At 37.2% G+C, this 19,312-nt stretch overlaps 2 protein-coding genes across 2 annotated transcripts; one reads left to right on the forward strand and one right to left on the reverse strand.

Moving 5' to 3' along the window:
- Nucleotides 1–342: 342 nt before the first annotated feature.
- On the forward strand, nt 343–4,383 carry LOC101887643 (GATOR complex protein Wdr59). The gene is made up of 9 exons (XM_005186797.4): nt 343–761; nt 821–1,031; nt 1,262–1,394; nt 1,464–1,614; nt 1,676–1,849; nt 1,907–2,578; nt 2,638–3,681; nt 3,744–3,965; nt 4,022–4,383. Exons 1-9 carry the CDS (start codon nt 465–467, stop codon nt 4,097–4,099), a joined length of 2,982 nt encoding a protein of 993 aa, XP_005186854.1. The 5' UTR covers nt 343–464; the 3' UTR covers nt 4,100–4,383.
- A 265-nt stretch (nt 4,384–4,648) lies between these two features.
- LOC101901593 (enhancer of mRNA-decapping protein 4 homolog) lies at nt 4,649–10,835 on the reverse strand. The gene is given in 16 exon segments (XM_005186793.4): nt 4,649–4,985; nt 5,054–5,354; nt 5,433–5,725; nt 5,793–6,010; nt 6,078–6,243; nt 6,308–6,548; nt 6,617–6,821; nt 6,957–7,232; nt 7,315–7,527; nt 7,584–7,787; nt 7,856–8,937; nt 8,996–9,101; nt 9,104–9,248; nt 9,301–9,683; nt 9,948–10,153; nt 10,249–10,835. Coding segments are annotated over 15 exon segments (4,197 nt in total). The 5' UTR covers nt 10,521–10,835; the 3' UTR covers nt 4,649–4,985; nt 5,054–5,167.
- Nucleotides 10,836–19,312: the final 8,477 nt, after the last annotated feature.

Raw genomic sequence — 19,312 nt, forward strand, 5'->3', positions numbered from 1 at the left:
GTTGAATATAAAATTATTTAAATTTGTAAAAATTGTTGAAAAATGCATATCTTTACAACCCACGATTTGTGTTGTATAAGAAAACATGTAAAAATCTACTTATATTTGAAAAGAAATTTAAAATTTTTTGACATAGCAATGTTCCCAAGCGTTGATGCATCTACCTGTATTTTTTACCTTGCGTTGATGCATCTACCTGTATTCTTCAGCAATGCCATATTGTCTACCTATTGGTTTATTTACAATAACCACGTGTAAACGTATGTGTTTTTAATTTTTCTCTTCTGCACCGAAACTTCGCTGCCGATGGAATTTATAGAATTCCAAAGCCGATTGATTTACATCTGATGAGCCGACGTCGCCGAAAAATTCGTTCCGCTTGTTTATCTTAGAAGATCCTCTTCAGACGAAAAAAATAAACAAAAAAATATATAATTAAAATTTATTGGATATTTCTTTACTAAATGCCGAGCAATGACACCTTGCGTGCTAATGACCGCGGTGGCGGCAATGAACAATGCAACTATATTCGCCAAAGCGATAGGGTTTACGAGCACCGGGAATCTCAGGCCACTGCCATGACTGTTGACTACACTGGACAGTGGATTCTCTTGGCGGGGCGTCGACATCTGGCTTTGCAGCGTCTGGGAGAAGACGGTGATGAGGTTTGCTTGAGGAAATACAATACGAACTCCAAATATGAAGTATCGGCGGCAGAGTTCGCAATTTGTCCCGAAAGCAAGGAATCGTGCGCCATAGCGGTAACGTATTAAACTAGCAACATTAAGAATTACCCAGCATTAATGTCTTTAATATTCAGACAAGCCAGCATATTGATGTGGTTACATGGGGAGCTGCCGAACCAAGATATATTCATTCATTACGCGGACATACCCGTATGGTGACCGATATTGATTGGCATGGTAAAAATCCGAACCTTTTGGTTAGCTGTTCTATCGATACATTTTCGCATATTTGGGACTTACGAGACTCGAGGAAACCCACACTATCCTTTAGCGCTGTATGTATGTGTAAGTATATACGTCTGTGTGTTCTGTTGATAAATATCTGCGGTATAAAAGTGGAGATACAATGACACTTGTACACCAATTCTAATGTGGCTATTGGCGATCAGATTTTTATTCTTATCCATGTGATCCTTTGTGAGGTGAAATCGAAAAGAAGATGGTGTCATATAATACACCAGTCGCATTCCAGAAGTTGTCCTTTATTTTAATAATTAACTTATTTAATATTTAAGCCGGTGCTACTCAAGTTGGCTTCAACAGGGTCTCAGGGAACTTGTTAGCAGCAGCACACGACGGTGATTTACGAATTTGGGATATTCGAAAAGGTTCCTGTCCCATACATTACATAACTGCCCACCAAAATCGGTAAGCATAGAAGTTTATGTTCAACGTCCGTTTATATGTTTTTTTAAAGAAAATGTTTCAAATATTTAGTGTACATGGTATTAATTGGAGTCATCGGAGGGAAACATGTCTTGCTACCGCAAGTCAAGATGGCACTGTTAAATATTTTGATATAAACAACCCCCGAAGAGCAGAAAAAATAATAACTACTACTTCGCCAGTGTGGAGAGCTAGGTACACGGTGAGAGAATAGAAAAAAAGGCCGTTTTGACTACTAGCATTAAGTAAGAATTGCATTTCAGCCTATTGGTAATGGACTTGTCAGCATTGTTGTACCTCATCTGGGTAGAGGTGAAAATAGTCTTCTTTTGTGGAGCAACAGCAAACAAAATGATCCGGTTTGCTCATTTGTTGGCCACACTGATGTTATATTAGATTTTGCTTGGCGCCCAAATCGAGAAAATCAAATGGAAATTGTATAAAATTATTTTAATGTTAACCATACAGTTGATATATAGCACACATACTTTCAGGAATTAGTTACATGGTCTCGTGATCGAACTTTGCGAGTTTGGAAAATTGATGATAAAATGCTGAAATGTTGCGAACCCGAAAATGACACAAATGAAAACTACGACATTTGTACACAATCTCGAGTCGGAACTCCAACAAAATTTCAGCCTCCATACTGCTCGTCCTTTCAAAGAGTGCCCGTTTTCCGATCGCAGCCCGTTGCCGTGTCTTTGCCCGTCGAAAGAGCCGATAACGTGCACAACACTATCATCTCAAGATCACCAACATTAATAGCAACTTCCGCACGCTCCTCTGCCCATCGATATAGAGAAGAAACAGCAGTTGCGCGATCCTTAACCGATCAGCCCACGTGCTCACTTCATCACGAGTTTTCACTGCTGAATACAAATATGCCCCATGTTGAGGTAGACACCTTAGATGCAATAAAACGTTTTGCAATGTTTAACATTTCGGCCGGAGGGCACGTGGCTGTCTTGCATATAACGTTTCCCACGGATTACCCCAGTCCAAATAATAGTCCAGAATTTGAATTTTGTGACGGCACAACAATGCACGAACCTTTGTCGAGAGTTATGTTGAAAGTTCTGAGAACGAATGCATTGCAGCGTGTCAAGAAATCTCGTACATGCTTAGAGCAGTGCTTAAGAGCTTTAGTAGCTGCAATGAAAAAGGTAAAGATAAAACATTTTCCTGCGAATAATTTGATATCATAATTTTATTACTATTTTAGTCAGGTGGAGGATCTGAAAAGTCTCATGTACGTTTGCAATCACCTAGATTGGAAGGAGCTTTGAGCGGAGCTCTCCACGACGCTTGCATACCCTTCCCACGAACTTCAGCTGCCACATTCAATTCTGTGGGAATGTTATGCAGTTTCACACAAACTCTCAATACAAAAAGACTGACATTGCGCCACCAAAACATTACACCACGAACATTGTGGGCAACCAACGGCGGTGGACTTCTGGGTAACGTTATGGGTGAACAACCCATGCTCTATGCACATAGAGATTCGAATGCATCATTTTATCTGCAGGACCGCATGACCTCAAAGCACTCAAAGAATCGTTCAATTCAAAAAGCTAATCATTCAACGGCCATAGTTCAAATATACGAATGTAACAAATTGCTCAATATCAGCCGAGTCATGGCTTCTGAGTACTCGCTGGACAAAACAGACATAATTGCGACCTGTCGAAAAAACCGCCTTGTTTGTGAAAATCAGGGCCGCTATGACCTTTTGCCAATTTGGACCATGGCTGAGATGATTGCAACACCAAATGTACCTCTTAGAAAGACAAAGCTGAGCAAAATGGTTCTTAATGAGGATCCGTTTAAGAAAGCTCTATTGGAATCACTTATAATGCATTATGCAGCTGTTGGAGACCTTCAAACTTCCGTCATTCTTGCATGCTTGTTTCATCCTGGTGTAGCAAATGGATATACCGGTGTGGCCAGTATTAATGGCGCACCAAGTGGTAACGCACATGGTCATGGGAAAATACCTATACTTACACCCAATACATCACCATATCACACCGTGCTTCCTATTGATTCCCACGTTTCAAATTCCAACAAAGGCACAACCAACGCCATTCAACTACGAAGCAGTTCCTGGTCGGATTCCTTAGATTGTGTGGATAGTAAATTCGCAAATAATGAAATGTGGTCATTATCACTAATCCGTCGTTCAAAAATACCATTATTTGACCACTTCAAAAAATTGTATGCTGAAATTCTGTACGGCTGGCAGTTGTTAACGACACGTTCATTAGTAAGAACATGGCACATTTTTTATTTGTTTCGAATAACTCATCACTAAATCTAATTTATTAGATCTTAAAGCACACAGTGATGCTCAAATGTCCCCGACAAGGCGTTGAATTTGTAACTGAGTGTTCCGGATGCAATAAAACAAAACGCACACCCGCCTGCGGAGCTTGCCAACGGCCTGTTCTTTTTTGTGCACTCTGTAGAATACCAGTTAAGGGAGCGGCCAATGCTTGTCTATCGTGTGGCCATGGTGGTCATTTCATGCATATGAAGCAATGGTTTGAAGTAAGTATTAACAATTTGGATGTTGATGCCGTCATCCTTTATACTTGTCTTTTTAGAAACACAATGTCTGTGCATCTGGCTGTGGCTGTCAGTGTTTACAAGAAACTGACTTTCTTTTGGAATGTGTAAAATGAGTATGAGTATAGTAACTATTATAAAATCCACTCAAACCAAAAAACGGAGTTTTCGAAAGCTCTTACGGTTGCTGCGAGACGAATTCACGGAAACAGTTTAATATTTTATTCCTCTTGTTTTATTCAAATGAAATTGTTGAGTTGATTCAATGTTATTTTCGCTTTAAGTGAATAAGACTATCTTTATGAAAAATGGTGTATATAATTATATATTCAAATAAAAAAAAATAAATTTTTATTGAAAAAAAAAATAATAAAATACATATAACATTTGTCAAAATGTATTTTTTACTTTTTTTTCTGCTCCGTAATCGTATCCATACGGTGATTCAAAGCAGTTGATGTGGCTCACGATTAAGAAAATGTTTCAGATTTATCGACTCCTTAAGCACGATTGTCGTCAGCTTGACATCACGATCATAACAATGATATATTATTTTACGTAAGATCTTTTAGATTTTTTTATTTATATGGAAATTACATTTACGAGAGCCTTTCATTAAATGTGTTGTAAGGTAAAAAATAAAGTTAAAAAAAAGAAAAATCATATTTGATTTCATTCTGTTATAATTTCTTTAATATAAAAACGGTAGTCAGTCGTATTTAAAAGTCTGCAAGCGTCATTCATGGTGTTTTAACTTATCTTATAAATTACGCCACAAACACTTATCAATATTACATTAGAAAAAATAATTTAATAGAATGTCCGTTCATAAAAATTGCTTTATAAGTCTTGCACGTTTTCATTCATCAGAGATTTTGCAGAAGTTCTTAACATAAATGGTCGTCGACAAACATTTTTAAAATCACATTACACGAAAGTTCGAGGAATATAGGATGTAGAAGAAAGCAAGGAATTGGAAGGTACTGAAATTAACACAATGCACTAAAATAAGAGATCGAATAAATGTTAAAACGCTACAATATTTGAAGTGCACAAACTCACGGTCATACCATTCATAAGAATTTCATTCTTCACAAATGTCTGAAGCCCGGTTCTTTAGGCAGGGTGTTGTTTGCATTACTTTTGTGATTTAAAGGATAGTGTCGGGTGGCAAAACTTCTTGGTTAGAATTGATCTTTAAACGCCTGTACAGCTTTCATCAACATTCGAACGTTACTGCACTGTGGACTTTTTGGATAGTTGATCAAGAACATTTGGCAATTACGGAATAGCTCTTGCAATACTTTTGGAGCATGTTCTCTGGTAATGGGGTCATGAGGATTGATCGCTAATAATGCTTCCGCCAAATAACTAAAAATGTAAAATTTCAAATTAAAAACAAAAAAACATTTGTTGAGATACAGTTCATATTTTATGCTCTTGACGTACTTTTGTTTGACCTCATTGTGATTGCTCATGTCAGCTGAAATCTGTTGAATTAGAGATAGTAAAACCTTTTGCTCCAAACAGCAGTCGGGCGTGAACACTGCATTATGATCGGCACACTTCAGTGTATACTCCACGAGACTCAAGTCATTACCCAGCAATGCTTGGTTGAAGGCTTTGTTGATTTGTCCCTGAAGCAAAAGGTGTTTAATTGTCTCCTTCATATCATACATTGGGGCGGGTGTATTTGCTTGCGAACGAATTACTGCAGCCTGGCTTTCGAACGATTTCCGTATCTACGAAAATATTAAATATAATAACGATATTTTAATGGGAGGCGGACGATAGACGCTATGGCAATACCTCAGTTCGGACCGTTTCCTGGATTTGACGTGAGAGCAACAATTCCAAACTTTTCATATCTTTACGCGTGTCCAGCATGGCTTCCTGAACACTATTCCTATGCTTTATAAGTATTGAGTCCAAATGTTGTCGAAAGCTTGAAAATTTGCCAATAATCTCTTCCGTAGAATCATGCATGGGTTGTAGTTGTTGCAAGTAGTTGTCAAATTGTTCCATAACTGTATAAATGAGACACAAAAACAACTTATATGTATTAGAGATGAGTGGATACAACAACAAACATACATTCTTTAATTCCCACTGAGAACGCTTCATGTAATTGTTTGAACATGTTCTGTGAGGATTTTTCGTAAGCTGGAATTAGTGTACTGGACATGGACTCAACAAAAGCTGCTTGCAGACTGCTTTGAACACCGACTAATACTGATTTACCAAAAGCATCAATAATACTCTGTAATCCAAAATTATTATCACTCACGCGACCTCACTTTTATAAATTGAGAGATATATCTTACTTTGCTCTTGCAAGCCTGTGCAATATTCTCCTTAATCATCATGTCGAATGATTTCAACTTTTGTGCAACATCTAATTGAATCTGCTGTTGCATGTTATCCAGTTTTGCTGCCAAAATTGGAGCTAGTTGACGTTGTATTTCAATTGCCAGTACCTTTGAAATCATTTCGCCAAACTGGGTAAGGACATACTGGTTCATAATTTGCATGATGCTGTCCCGTAATTCACGATTCTGAACATCTCTGAAAAAAGAAACAAATATGTAATACCGTTTCGTGTTATCTTTGTAACGAAAAAAATTTCCACATACCTTCCCATCAGGAACGTAGATAGTTTCCGATTGTGTTCAGTTTCGTATCGCATCAAATAGGTTTCCATCATTTTGGACAGTTGCATCTCCAGTTTGAAGCCAAGTTCGGTCATATTCTTCTGAGCAACTGCAGGATTTGTCTTTTTCATATCAGCTATTTCCTTTTGAAGGTTGTTAATTTGAACTGACTGCATTTTTATTAAATCTGAAAAAGTCGTCAGGTAAAGCGCATTTTTAAAGCTTTTGAATGCATTTGATGCACGTTTGAATGCATTTGATGCACGTTTGAATGCATTTGATGCACGCATTCGATGCACGTTTAAATATTTTCTAAGCTTACCAATGAGTTCGTTCATTTTCATGTTGATTTCTCCTAAATCCGTTCCTGCAGCATTGTCGACATTGTCATTTTGCATTATGTTACTGCAGGATGTGGTTCCTAGAGTTGGGACGATGTGGCTGCCACTCAAATTTGACATGGATGAGGCATTGACAGCTTGCGATATTAAATTTGCTGCATTTTGAAGTTCAGCTGAGTGTTTGCTTGTAGACACCTTAGGAACGTCCGGAACTTTTGGCCAATTGGTTTTTGAATTTGAATTGGACATATCTTTATCTAAAGGAAGAGTGTCGGTTCATTGAAGTTGTATTAAAACAAAAGAATTAAATTATTTGTATGTGAGTGTAGAACTAGTTACCTGATATTTCTTCGACGTTATTTTCTTCCACCTCTGCAACATCCGTTTCATTTGCGTTGTCATTTTCATTGTTGCCTTCCAGCAATTCATCACCACTGAAGGAGCTCTTGTCGTAGTCTTGTAATGACATTATTTCCTGCACTTCACGACTAGGACTTGAACCTCCGCTAGTCAAATTTTCACCAATATTGCGTCCTGGGTTTCTATCGATGGCTTTATAAGAAAGAAACATCATCTTCTATACATTTATGTTTGTTGTAATTTCATACCTCTAAACTTTTCCTGGTATTCGAGGTCTCTCTTCATCTGGACCTTTTGTTGTTCTTGATCTTCTATTAAGCTGCTGTTGACCAAATTTAACAGATTCATACTATCCGGCTTCGGAGGAGCCGATGGATTTTGACCAGTTACAGCCGCTAACATCAATATGGTATTAAGAACTTCACTGCTTACATTTTCTGGTGTCTTTCGTTCTAAGAAAAAAGAATGTTATTCAAAATTGTCTACTACTCTTTACGTGTTTGCATGTTTTTTTCAGTACCATTTGTTGATGATGATGTAAAGGCATCTGGTGTCATTAGATTCACCTGGGGATAGCTCTTAGCGGAAACATTTGCTGATACTTTCGGCGAAGGATTGCGCGAATCGGTAATACTCTCTGTTGCTATAACACTTGGAGCTGCGGCTGCAGCTGCTGCCACCGAAACTACATTCGAGCCACCGGTATTTGAAACCAAGTTAGTGTGACTATTGCTGCTGCCACCACTGTTAGTTACATTGGTTATTCCCAATAGTAGTTCCAAGGCATTTTTCTCATTGGAAGCAGGGGCGTCTTCTTTTGCCACTAAATGAATATTCTTTACATTGTCCCTCTCGTCGGATTGTTTACCTGCCTCATCGTGACGTTCGGCTACATTATCGATGCGTTTGCTCTCATCACTAGCGATATCCAAATTGCTGGAGTTTTGTTCTCTCTTTTGACTGGAAACCTCACTTGACATTGTACTTTTTATTTCAGCATTTTCCTGCACAGTGGGCTGATATAAAATGTTACATTCTTGCATACTTTTGGATTGCACAATATACATGTGTACCACGACACAATACAAAGATGACGTTTCCTCATCATAGTCATCCAACTCATCGCACATATAGTTTTCATTAGCACATTTATATCGCCGCACAGCCGCATCAACTATAGAGAATGACAATATTCCAGAGCTGAGGGGAAATTCAGAGATACTCTTCACACAGACCAGTGTTGTTGGTACTGTACCAACCGCACCACTATCCACATTCCTTGAGTTTGATTTAGACGATACCGATGCGATGCTGTTGCTGCTAATATCCATGTTCATGGAACTTTCACCACAAACAGCGGTTCCATTCAGAGCAGATATGAAGTTATTTGCATTTATGATTTGCATAACGTAGCAAGTGCGTGTTTCAAAGTTGGATAAAACTAAATACGATGCGGTGCGATCTATCTCGGCAATAAAATTTAGAGGTTTTCCTGTGGAACTGGCGATATTTATGGTTTGAAGGCAATTCCATGTACCACAATCCCAAACTTTGAATTCCGTGTTATTTTCGGCACCAGTGATTGCAAATTTCCAATATGGGCTAGAAAATACATAATAAACAACTAAGATAATTTTGTTTTTATTTCGTTGAGGCTTACGCTTCGTTATTTTTCGTTAAATTGTCCAAGAAGAAGAACGAAGAAACAGGTTTTCCATTATGAGGCTTCCAAGCATGCAAACATCTTGGATCTTTGTCGTGTATATAACCTGATAGAAACGTATAACACCATCAGTGCTGCCCACTCCCAAGGTTGAACCATCAGGAGATAATGCTACCCAGGTTATAGTTATAGCTTCATCGGAATGCTTTAAATATCCAGATTTCAGATCTTTTGATTGAAATTTCCCGATCTGCAATTAAATATAGTTAGAATTATATTAACGATAACGACACACAACATACCCCATGTTCAGCAACAATAATATTTATATTGAAGCATTGAAATACGGAGCCGCGGGCCCAAACTAGCAGTTGGCTGTCTTCGTCGTCGTCAACAGTGACTTCTATGAATGGACACCAGGATATTTTATCATATTTCGGGGTATAATTCGACAATGGGTCTTCAATTTTTATTATTAAATTGCACAATAATGATCCTTCCAGCATGTCAATTTTATGAACACACAGCGAAGTGGCATCGATGGATGCAAGTATGTGTTCTTTCTCAATGTGGGCAAATTGCAAATCTAACACTTCGCCTGTCATTCCCTTGATTAAAGCTCTCAAACCTTTAGCGGTATTCACAACACGGATCATACCCTCCATCCGGGAAACCTTATTGTTAACTGTAAGAAGGGAGTAGAAACCAAATCAAATTAGATGTATTGAATATGTTAGAGTAATCTAAAATATAAGCTATGTTCAAAGACATGGTTAATAAATTAAATTTTTTAGCAGTGAATGTGGTTCCTTTTGTTTCAAAACACATCCACCCGAAATACATTTTTCTAGTCAATCCTTATTTAATGGTACGGTACATTAGTGTCCATTATAGAAATACTAAAGCAAACTGCTAATATATATTAATATAGCAAATGCAAAATTATTACCGTAAATAACATAGGCTATGTATTTTCCATCAATGTGAACAGCAATCAAATGACCGGGATAATTTTTCACTTCCCATTTGTAGTCGACGAAGTTTTTCAACTTGACTTTGGAGGATCCATGATCGTGTAAACCAGGATTTGCAATAATTTTAACATTTTTGGTACTGATATCGTGACAACAATGTTTATCGCCCGGTTTAAAAGATCTGAAAACCAGAAATAATTGGTCAAATAATTGAAGTTGTATTATTTTATATTATTATTTTTGATTGAATAAAACAGTAGTAAATATTTGCCTTACATTATAGAGGTGCTGTTTTTCAGACCGCCTTCGGCACACTCTGCAGCAGGTGAACTTTGCTGACCGGTACTCATGGTTTTGTTGGTGATACAATGATGTTTTATTGGATATTGCCTATGTGTAGAAAGCCGATTTGCTATACTTAGTTTGTTAGACAGAAATTTCGCAGCTTTAGTCCTAGTCGAAGCGGTTTCAATGCCACGCCTTTCTGTAGTTTTAGTCTTTACTGTTTGCCCCAAAACTGCGTTTATTGCCAGAAGCGCAGTCAACATCTACAATATAAGCCACACTTATTCGTATATCGGCTAGTAGCGTTCCAAAATCTCTGCCCGGACAATAAATGAAGATATTAAACAAAGCGATTGAAAACCAAGTCGAGCGTTGTTTTAAACTACTGACGTCCTTAAAAAGTAGGGGGATTCTCTTTAAACGAGGAAAAACATAAATTAATATAGACGTTAAGACAACGATGAACAACGCAAATCGGCTACACTATTTTCTTATTTTATACGCGATTTTTGCAATATTTGCCTTTTGCAATAAAATAAAATTATGCCGCACTCAGACAACGAAGCGGAGCAATTTTTTCGGCGGCGGCAATTTATCAGGTGTAAACCATTAGCCGGCGGCGCGCATTGCTTTTTGTGAACTTGGTACACAAACGCATTAACACTATTACAGTACGTTTACATATAAATCTTTATCCGGATTAAATCTGATAAGTAACCAATCACAATAAAGGTGACTGTTGAGTTCGATGCTTTTAATAGTTGCCGTTCAAAAATAAAACACTTGAAAATTATTCAAAAATAATGTTAATTTAAATCAAGGGTTCAAGGGTTCAGTCGCATCCAAAGACAAATTGGAAATTTAATTAGCAACAAAGATCATTTGTTTACGACTTATGTGTTATTTCTCTGTCGGGACGAGCTTACTGAGCTGAAATTTGCAGTGAAAATGAGAGCCAGATATCACACACTCACCACTATGCGACGCGTTTTGCCTTTGGTTAAACGGCTCATTGGGCATATTTGGTGTGGATGTTCTCCGGAAATTAGTATTTATTTCGAACTTATTGCGACTAAGATTATGCGAATTAAATACCAAAAAGCCGCCAAGTTCGACTCAAGTTCTATTAGCAAATCTTTTTCAAAGCAAAAAAAAAAATATATATTTTTTTGTTACAAATGTAAATTTAATAAAAAACGAGCTCGAAGTCTTTGTTGTTGTTTAATTATTTATTATTTAATAAATTATTTATTATTTAATAAATTTAATTATTTATTATTTAATAATTAAATATCTAAAAATCAAATATATTTTTTTATGTCTTAAAACAAGTTAAAAAGAATCTGTTGGTTTTGCCGACAGATGTATACCCTCAGCCAATGCAGTAGGTTCTGAAGGAATGGGCCAATATTGGCCATATGAAATAAATATTGCGACGTGCTAGGTTTGGTTTATATCGACTACTTCTTTCACTTTACGTGATACATGTGATAATTTTTAGAAAATGTTAAAATGTGCGTGAGGTACCAGATATAGTCAATTGAAGTATTCAATTTTCATGCTTCATCAAATACATATTAAAATATTGGTATGGGCAATGTTACAAGAAAATCGAACATTTATATTCAATTTATGGAAAATCATAAATTCCATATTCATCTCAGGTTGCTGGCAAAGAGAGATATATTTAGATATAGCAAGTTGAAAAGAATCGCTGACTTGTTTCGAAAGTTAGGACAGATAAAAGTATGGAAAATTGTGTCCCTTTGTGAGTGAGGTCTCAGAAAGGTTCACAGATATATAATATCTGCACAAAAGATATTGTATTAGCAAAAATTTTTGCACGTGTAAAATATGAAGAGTGTTGATTGCTTATTTCGCTTTCTTTGATCGTTGTGTTTTTCAAAATTTTGAACCCTATGTGGGGCAGGTAGCAAAAAAAAATGGTCCGATCTCTACCATCTTTGGATATTCAAAATTTTGAGCCTTTCTGGGGGAGATACCAGAAGAAGTGGACCGATATATCCCATCTTCACACGGATATTTTTTTAGTGGAAATAATGGGATGTGTGAAATATAAAGAGTACCTGATGCTTATTCCGGATTTTATAAATGTTTTGGTCATTCACAACCGATATTTTCCATCGTAACACCAGACCTTGGGTTAATATAAATATTATGTGTGAAATTTGAAGACAATCGGACTCATACATCACATTTTATGAGAGTTGTAATTATTCAAAATTTGTGAGGGAGGTACTTGATGGAGTGGACCGATATTGTCCATTTTCACACCTGACCTAGCACTGACGCAAATATAAGGATTTGCAAAGTTGGAGCAAAATCGGATTATCCTTTCTCTTTCTGTGCAAAAAAATTTTTATTTTTTGAAAATTTCGACATTTTGTGGGGGAGATACCAGAAGGAGTAGACCCATATTGCCCATCCCCGAACTCAATCTAAGTTTAACAAAAATTTACGATGTATCTAGTTTGGACCAAATCGGATACTTCCTTCGAGAGTTATCGTGCACACCAGCCAGTCAGACAGACGGACGGACGGACATCGCTAGATCGACTCCAAATGTTCTGAAACGGATTTGGTCCAAAGAGTCCTAGGGTCTAAAACCGTTATTTCGACTAGGCGAATTATGTAGCTTAAATCATCAAAATACCGAATATCGAGAGGCACCGATATTTAGGGGCTATATGAAGACCTGGACCTGTCATACACTGTAGTACCTATTAGGAAATTCAAACACGAAATATGAAACAATTCCTGTGAATAATGTCGCTAAAATCATCAAATACCGAATATAGGGAGATACCGTTATATGGGGCCTATACCAAGACGTGGATATGCATAGCCACTCTGGTGGGGTTCCGGCGCACCCAGTCGTGGCATTTCGTTCAGGGGGGATTCTCAAACCCTTACCACCAGCAGTGCTAGGCGCTCAACCACTTGGAATAGTTTCCACGGTATTAGTAGTTCAGTTTGTGTGATCGTAAATGTTTATTTGTTTATAGTTTATGTAGCGATGACAATGTCTCAAATAAATGTTTGTTTTAAGTTTGAACCTTGATATGATCTGAATTTCTGCTTGTGAGAGAGGATACTAGGGTGTAGGTTTCGCGTGTATTTTCGGACCAAAGGGTCAAGGTTGGGCGGGCAACAGATATCATCTAGTTCCCTTGTCATGGTCGCGTGGTGTGTTGTTGTTTTGTTCTTTGTTATGACCAACCCCTCTCTAGTTGTTTAGCCCCTATGACTGCTGGTGTTAAGGGTTGAGAATCCCCCTGAACGAAATGCCATGACTGAGTGTGCCGTAACCCCACCAGAGTGCCGTTATAGGTGGCACATAACAATATGGCGCCAAATATTCAAAATACAATACCTATCCCCACTAAATTAAAATGGCGAGGACATGCATAACTCTGTGCAATAACACCTAAGTGCAGACCAATAGACAGTAGGTTGTAATAGATATAATCTGAATATCGCCTATCCTTATGGCTAGCGTATATTGTAGCTCCTTTTTAGAAAATAATCTGTGATAAATGTGCAATATGTAGGTTAGAAAATTAGGATAGTAGGGTATGTCGTAAATTGTAACAAAGATTGTATTGTTTTCATGAAATGCGTTTATGTTTATTTTTTGTATCAGTGTTTTCGTTTTGTTTTTAAATCATAAACTAGAGTCAGATTCTGTCTAAACTCTTTTTACTATTAAGCTAAACAATCACCACTATTCATTTTTTCCAATTTCGTCATCACCAAATATAAGTAAACTTTAAATTTGATATTAAATTCTCATGAGTTCAAAAGCCATAACAAGAAAAAGTAAAAGCAAGAGAGACCGCTCATTACTTTTTGATCTGAGCAGAGATTCTATTTCATCACCTCTCCCTAAACAAAAGAAAACTCAGGGAGATTCCAAAATGCCTCAACCTAAGGGTAATACTGACCCATCAATTAGGAATTTATCTAATATCATTATCAATAACAATCCTGTCTCTAGTGAAACAACTAGATTGCCACAAAATAATTAACCTCAAACAAATTCACCAAAACACCCAGTTGAAGTTGACAATTTGGTAAGAGGTCTGGTACAAGAAGCTTAAAACACGCACAGACTAATCTGCAATATTTAGTACAAGACACTGTAGCCAAAGAGCTGGGAAAGTTGTACGGTGTTATAGGCAAACTAAATGAGGCCGTCTCAAAATTATCTATTGAGTTGTGGAAAGACCATCCATCAAATCCCATAAATAATTTGCTGCCTACAGATAACGCCATGACCAACAATATACCTCAACATATGACCACCAACAATTCTGTTCCTCCATACAACCCAATAACCCTATAGTACCAAACAATGCTATTCTTGACCATAGCCCTATGTCCACCTATAGACTCAAGCTCGACAATAACCCCATGAACAGCAATTACCCGAACAATTCAGATAACCCTACGTATCAGTCCAAGCCCCAAAATGGGAAAATAACATAAAAATGAATACTAGAAATACATACCATCGAGTAGCGATGGTGTCAAAGTGGAAGATTTTGTTAATCGGCTAGAATATTTCCAAAGGCACAATATGTTGGCATGGTCTGACATCTTAAATAAATTTTATATATTATTATGGGGACCATGGTATAAATGGTTCTGGTTACAACAAACAAAACACGGTTTGTTAGAAAAATTTAAAAGGCGACGCACCTGTTTCGAAGATATGAGAGATTTATTGGAACGTAAACAGCAACCCGGGGAATCAATCGATGCTTTCTTTCACAACATCAGTTTAATGAGGTCAACGTTGGAAAGCCCGTGATAGAATTCCGCAAACAGAGCATATAAAATAAACGCGATACAGTAAGAAGTGGAAGATGGCGATGGTAAATTATTCGAGGTAAGTGATGAAATTCTTGATTTATTCGCTATAAGTACATCTATACTATGTTGGAACTGTCGAACACCTGCGCTCGTATTTCGGGTCTGTACTGCGTTCCAAAGAACTATATTTTGCTTTAAATGTGGGAAACCAAACGCCATTACTCCGAAATGTAGTGAATGTAGAACGGGAAACGGGAGGGCGAACATGTTTGCAGCGGAAAACCATCGTTCCTCCAAGCAACCCGCCACCCACCAAAATAAAACAGGCCAATAAAAATGAAAAGAATTTTCATAGAATCCGCCACTATTTACCCTTAATCATCAGGAAAGAAAATTATATTAAAATAAAGCTAGCATTTTTGGTGAAAAGGTCATAGACGCCAAAGCGATTCTCAAAGTATGCTGAAATTCTAAAGAAAAGCACAAAAAACAAGTAAGCAAAGGCTATAGTCGTGCGGGGCCGACCATGTGATACCCTACAACACTACAATATGTTAGAAGCTCCCTTATGTCAAAATCCATTTTGGAAGATTTCGTTTTTGAAATTATGTCACGGAACACGAACCAGATATTACCCTTAGCTTTTTTGCCCAATATTTACGCACTCCGTCGTGTTGTTAGTTGTTGTGGTCCATTTTACAGCCAAATATAATCCAATGGTCATCCAAAATGCTAGACTTCTTTCCTTCCAAAATCCATTTGGAAGATTTCGTTTTTGAAATTATGTCACGGAACACGGCCCAGATATTACCCTTAGCTTTTTGGCCAGAGACATTTGCCCAATATTTACGCACTCCGTCGTGTTGTTGGTTGTTGTGGTCCATTTTACAGCTAAATATAATCCAATGGCCATCCAAAATGCCAGACTTCTTCCCTGTCTTTAACTCTGTTGGTTTATTTCACACAAAAATAGTGGTCAATTCTACCCACTGTCCTTAAATCCATTGTACAATGATATCAAGGTAGGGCTATGATACCATATGATTTTAATTTTTTTATTTTCTTGGCTTAATATGCCATCTTTATTTGTTTATGTATGTATTTTCTTTTCAATAACAAAAAAAATGTTCAGAAAATATTCAAATTCGGGTGTTTTCAAAATGTTTATTTCAACGTATGCATCGACAAAATCTAGAGTTTTTGTAGCGGAATAATCGGTTAGAGATATATAGTACATGATTTTGAAAAGAAGTGTTGACTTTTCTTTCAGTTATCGCGTTTTTCAATTATTTATTCAAAATAAATGCAACAAGTTGTTGGATTTTTTATTGTTTTGATACTAATTCTGACATTACAAGCCAAACAGGTAGACCTCTATACTTGCAATTTTTCAAAGTTGACCAACCTTCTCTTCGTTGTACCATGCTTAAATCTAACTTCATGCGAGATTTCGTGTCCTTTGGTTTCTATGTGTGGCCTTTATAGCGGCAGCAAAATTAAGGAATACATTTAGTTTTTGGTCCATCTCAACCCCTAAATATATTGCGGACATCTTTGAAAACAATAGTTAGGCTCAGAAGGGAGCCTAACGACGATAATTGCAATCTGTATATAGTTATCCCAACCTGTGTTGTAAGGTGAAAAAATATTACAAAATGTTCACTTCAATATTATAAGTCAAATTGAAAAAATCGCATGCGATAAAAAAATGAAAAAAATGTCACAAAATACTACAAAATATATATTAGCATAATTATTGACATCTTTTTATTCGATTTTTTCATATTTTATTCTTTTATGCCAAGATGGCATTCTGGATTTACAAAATATGTCAAAATCGGACTGGCCATCCTTGAGATATAAGCATTCTAGTTGACATCCCCCTGTATATATTTCGCTATATATATCTGATATATTTACTATCGGCATCTACGTGACCTGTTCGTCTATTTGTGATTTCGCCGGGATTAAAAATATTCGCTGTTTAATGGAAAATTTGAATTTTATTTACCACAAATGTTATGGTGTATTTCACCCGCTAAATATTACGCGATGACCATCCGAATTGGAAGGCTTCTGCCCAGCCCAAAGCTCTAGCCACATGCTAACTTCCGCGTCGATTGGTCTATAATTGTGACCTGTAGAGCAACTGCAAAATCAGGAAATTTTTCAGTTTTTGGTCCATTTTAAACCCTAAATATTTTGCGATCATTTCCAAAAACAAAAGGGTTGTATTCTGACCCTATCCCCACCTCCATTTTCAATGCCCCGATTTGGAACAAGACTTATATCTTGAAGTAGACTTTTGGGAACTGTTTAAAACAGCTCCAAACATTTTTCCAATTGAACAAATTGGTGCAAATTTGCAAAGATAACTACATGATGATGACGAAAAAAACAAATCCCAAGAGGCATAAACTAACCGAGGATCTGGAAATAGAACTAAACGAGGTCATAAAGAGCTTTCCGACTTTCGAAGAGAGTGGATTGGGTGCACAAAGCTGGAAATACACCTCATAAAATTGGTAGATAGGGCTAATACAACCAAAGATAAGCACTATCCCCTCTCACATGTTAGCACTCAACGTCATAGAAGAATGCGATTCGGCGTGGAGTAACCGCACTAGTGTGGTTCGGAAACCAGTCAAAAATCGATTCTGCTTGGTTGTGCGAAAGTTGAACGCGTTGACAATCAAAGATGGTATCCTGAGCCGCATAGACCCAATCCATTATGACTTCTGGCAAATAGCAAATCCACTCATCGCATTCACGGTGCCAGGTCGACCGCTGTACCAATTTCGGGTTATGCCGTTTGGTCTATGTAATGCGGGTTTCTGCCGGCTCATGGATAAGTTGATACCAGGGAGATTGAAGTCAAACGTCTTCGTCTATCTGGACGACTTATTGATCATAGCTGACGATTTCGAGAATCACATTAAATTATTGAAGGAATTATCCGAATGTTTACAAAAGGGAAACCTAAAAATAGACCTTAAGAAATCGCTCTTCTGAGAATTGAGGTATCTTGGGTTTATTATTGGGAATGGCTGCCTAAAACCCGACAGAGAATATCAAAACCATATTAAAAATCCCCGTATCGAAGTCACCAAGAGAAGTTCGCAGCTTCATCAGCACGGCCGGATGGTTCATTAGGGATTTTGCCTCTACATCGGCTTCACTAGAAAATACCTTTAAGAAAGGTCAAAAATTCACGATGACTCCGATGGCCATCGAATCCTTTAGAAAACTCAAACAGACCCTGACTTTTAAAATTTCAAAAAACATTCTCAAAAATTAAACAACTTCCAAAGAAACTATACAGTAACAGAAAGGGAATGCTTAGCAGCGGTGTTAGTGGTGGAAAGATTCCGACCATATATAGAGCTTATGAAGTTTACCATCATAACTGACTAGGCCAGCCTTAAGTGGCTAATGACTATCGAACATGAAAAAAGGTTAAAAAAACGTAGTGGCGGACAATCATTCACAAATTCCTGTCGACTCCGATATGGTTAATGGATATTGAGAATGATTTACTTGACTTCGAAACAACAGCTTTTGAGAACGAGGACTATATACAGCTTCGGGACAGTATACTCGAAAATAAAGTAGCATTGCAGATTTGAAAGTCGAAGATAATAAAATTTATAAAAGAATGCCCAATACGGATCGAAATTTGTTTGAATTCGAATGGAATTGCAGAAGAGCACACAATTTTAAAAATACATGAAGGCATCAACAAAACCCTAGACCGATTAAGAACCTGGCACTACTGGCCTAAAATGGTCAAGTGAGATAGTACGTGAAAAACTGCGACATTTGTAAAGAAACAAAGTCCTGAAACCAACATCTAAATCCTACCTTTGGAAATTGATCACTGAACGACCCTTCCAAAACTTGTATGTGGACTTTCTTGGAAAGTGTCCGCGGTCAAAAAAGGTAACACATACACCTTTATTGTGGTGGGTCAGTTCACCAAATTTATATTTTTGCACGCTATGGAGGTGGCAATGGCTCAGAACGTGGAACTGTGTTTAGAAATTAAATCTTTCATAATTTTGGTCAAAAATTATAAATACTGAGTGTGTAAACCAATCCGTACTGGCAGCAATTTGAACAATGTTGAAAGTCACAACCGGGATTGCGGTTTATTTTTACGAGGAATCGAACAAGTATTGAGAACACTCTGCTACTGGTACAAACTCATTCATCGCCCTAT

This window comes from Musca domestica, unplaced genomic scaffold (genome assembly GCF_030504385.1).
Source record: "Musca domestica strain aabys unplaced genomic scaffold, Musca_domestica.polishedcontigs.V.1.1 11, whole genome shotgun sequence".
NCBI classification, from domain to species: domain Eukaryota; kingdom Metazoa; phylum Arthropoda; class Insecta; order Diptera; family Muscidae; genus Musca; species Musca domestica.

What these genes read in the sequence shown, in the direction of transcription:
- LOC101887643 (XM_005186797.4), top strand. Translation starts at nt 465, where the DNA reads ATGCCGAGCAATGACACCTTGCGTGCTAATGACCGCGGTGGCGGCAAT. An exon ending in TGTGGAGAGCTAGGTACACG is followed by an intron (nt 1,615 to 1,675) that starts GTGAGAGAATAG and finishes ATTGCATTTCAG; the next exon opens with CCTATTGGTAATGGACTTGT. An exon ending in ATATGAAGCAATGGTTTGAA is followed by an intron (nt 3,966 to 4,021) that starts GTAAGTATTAAC and finishes TTGTCTTTTTAG; the next exon opens with AAACACAATGTCTGTGCATC.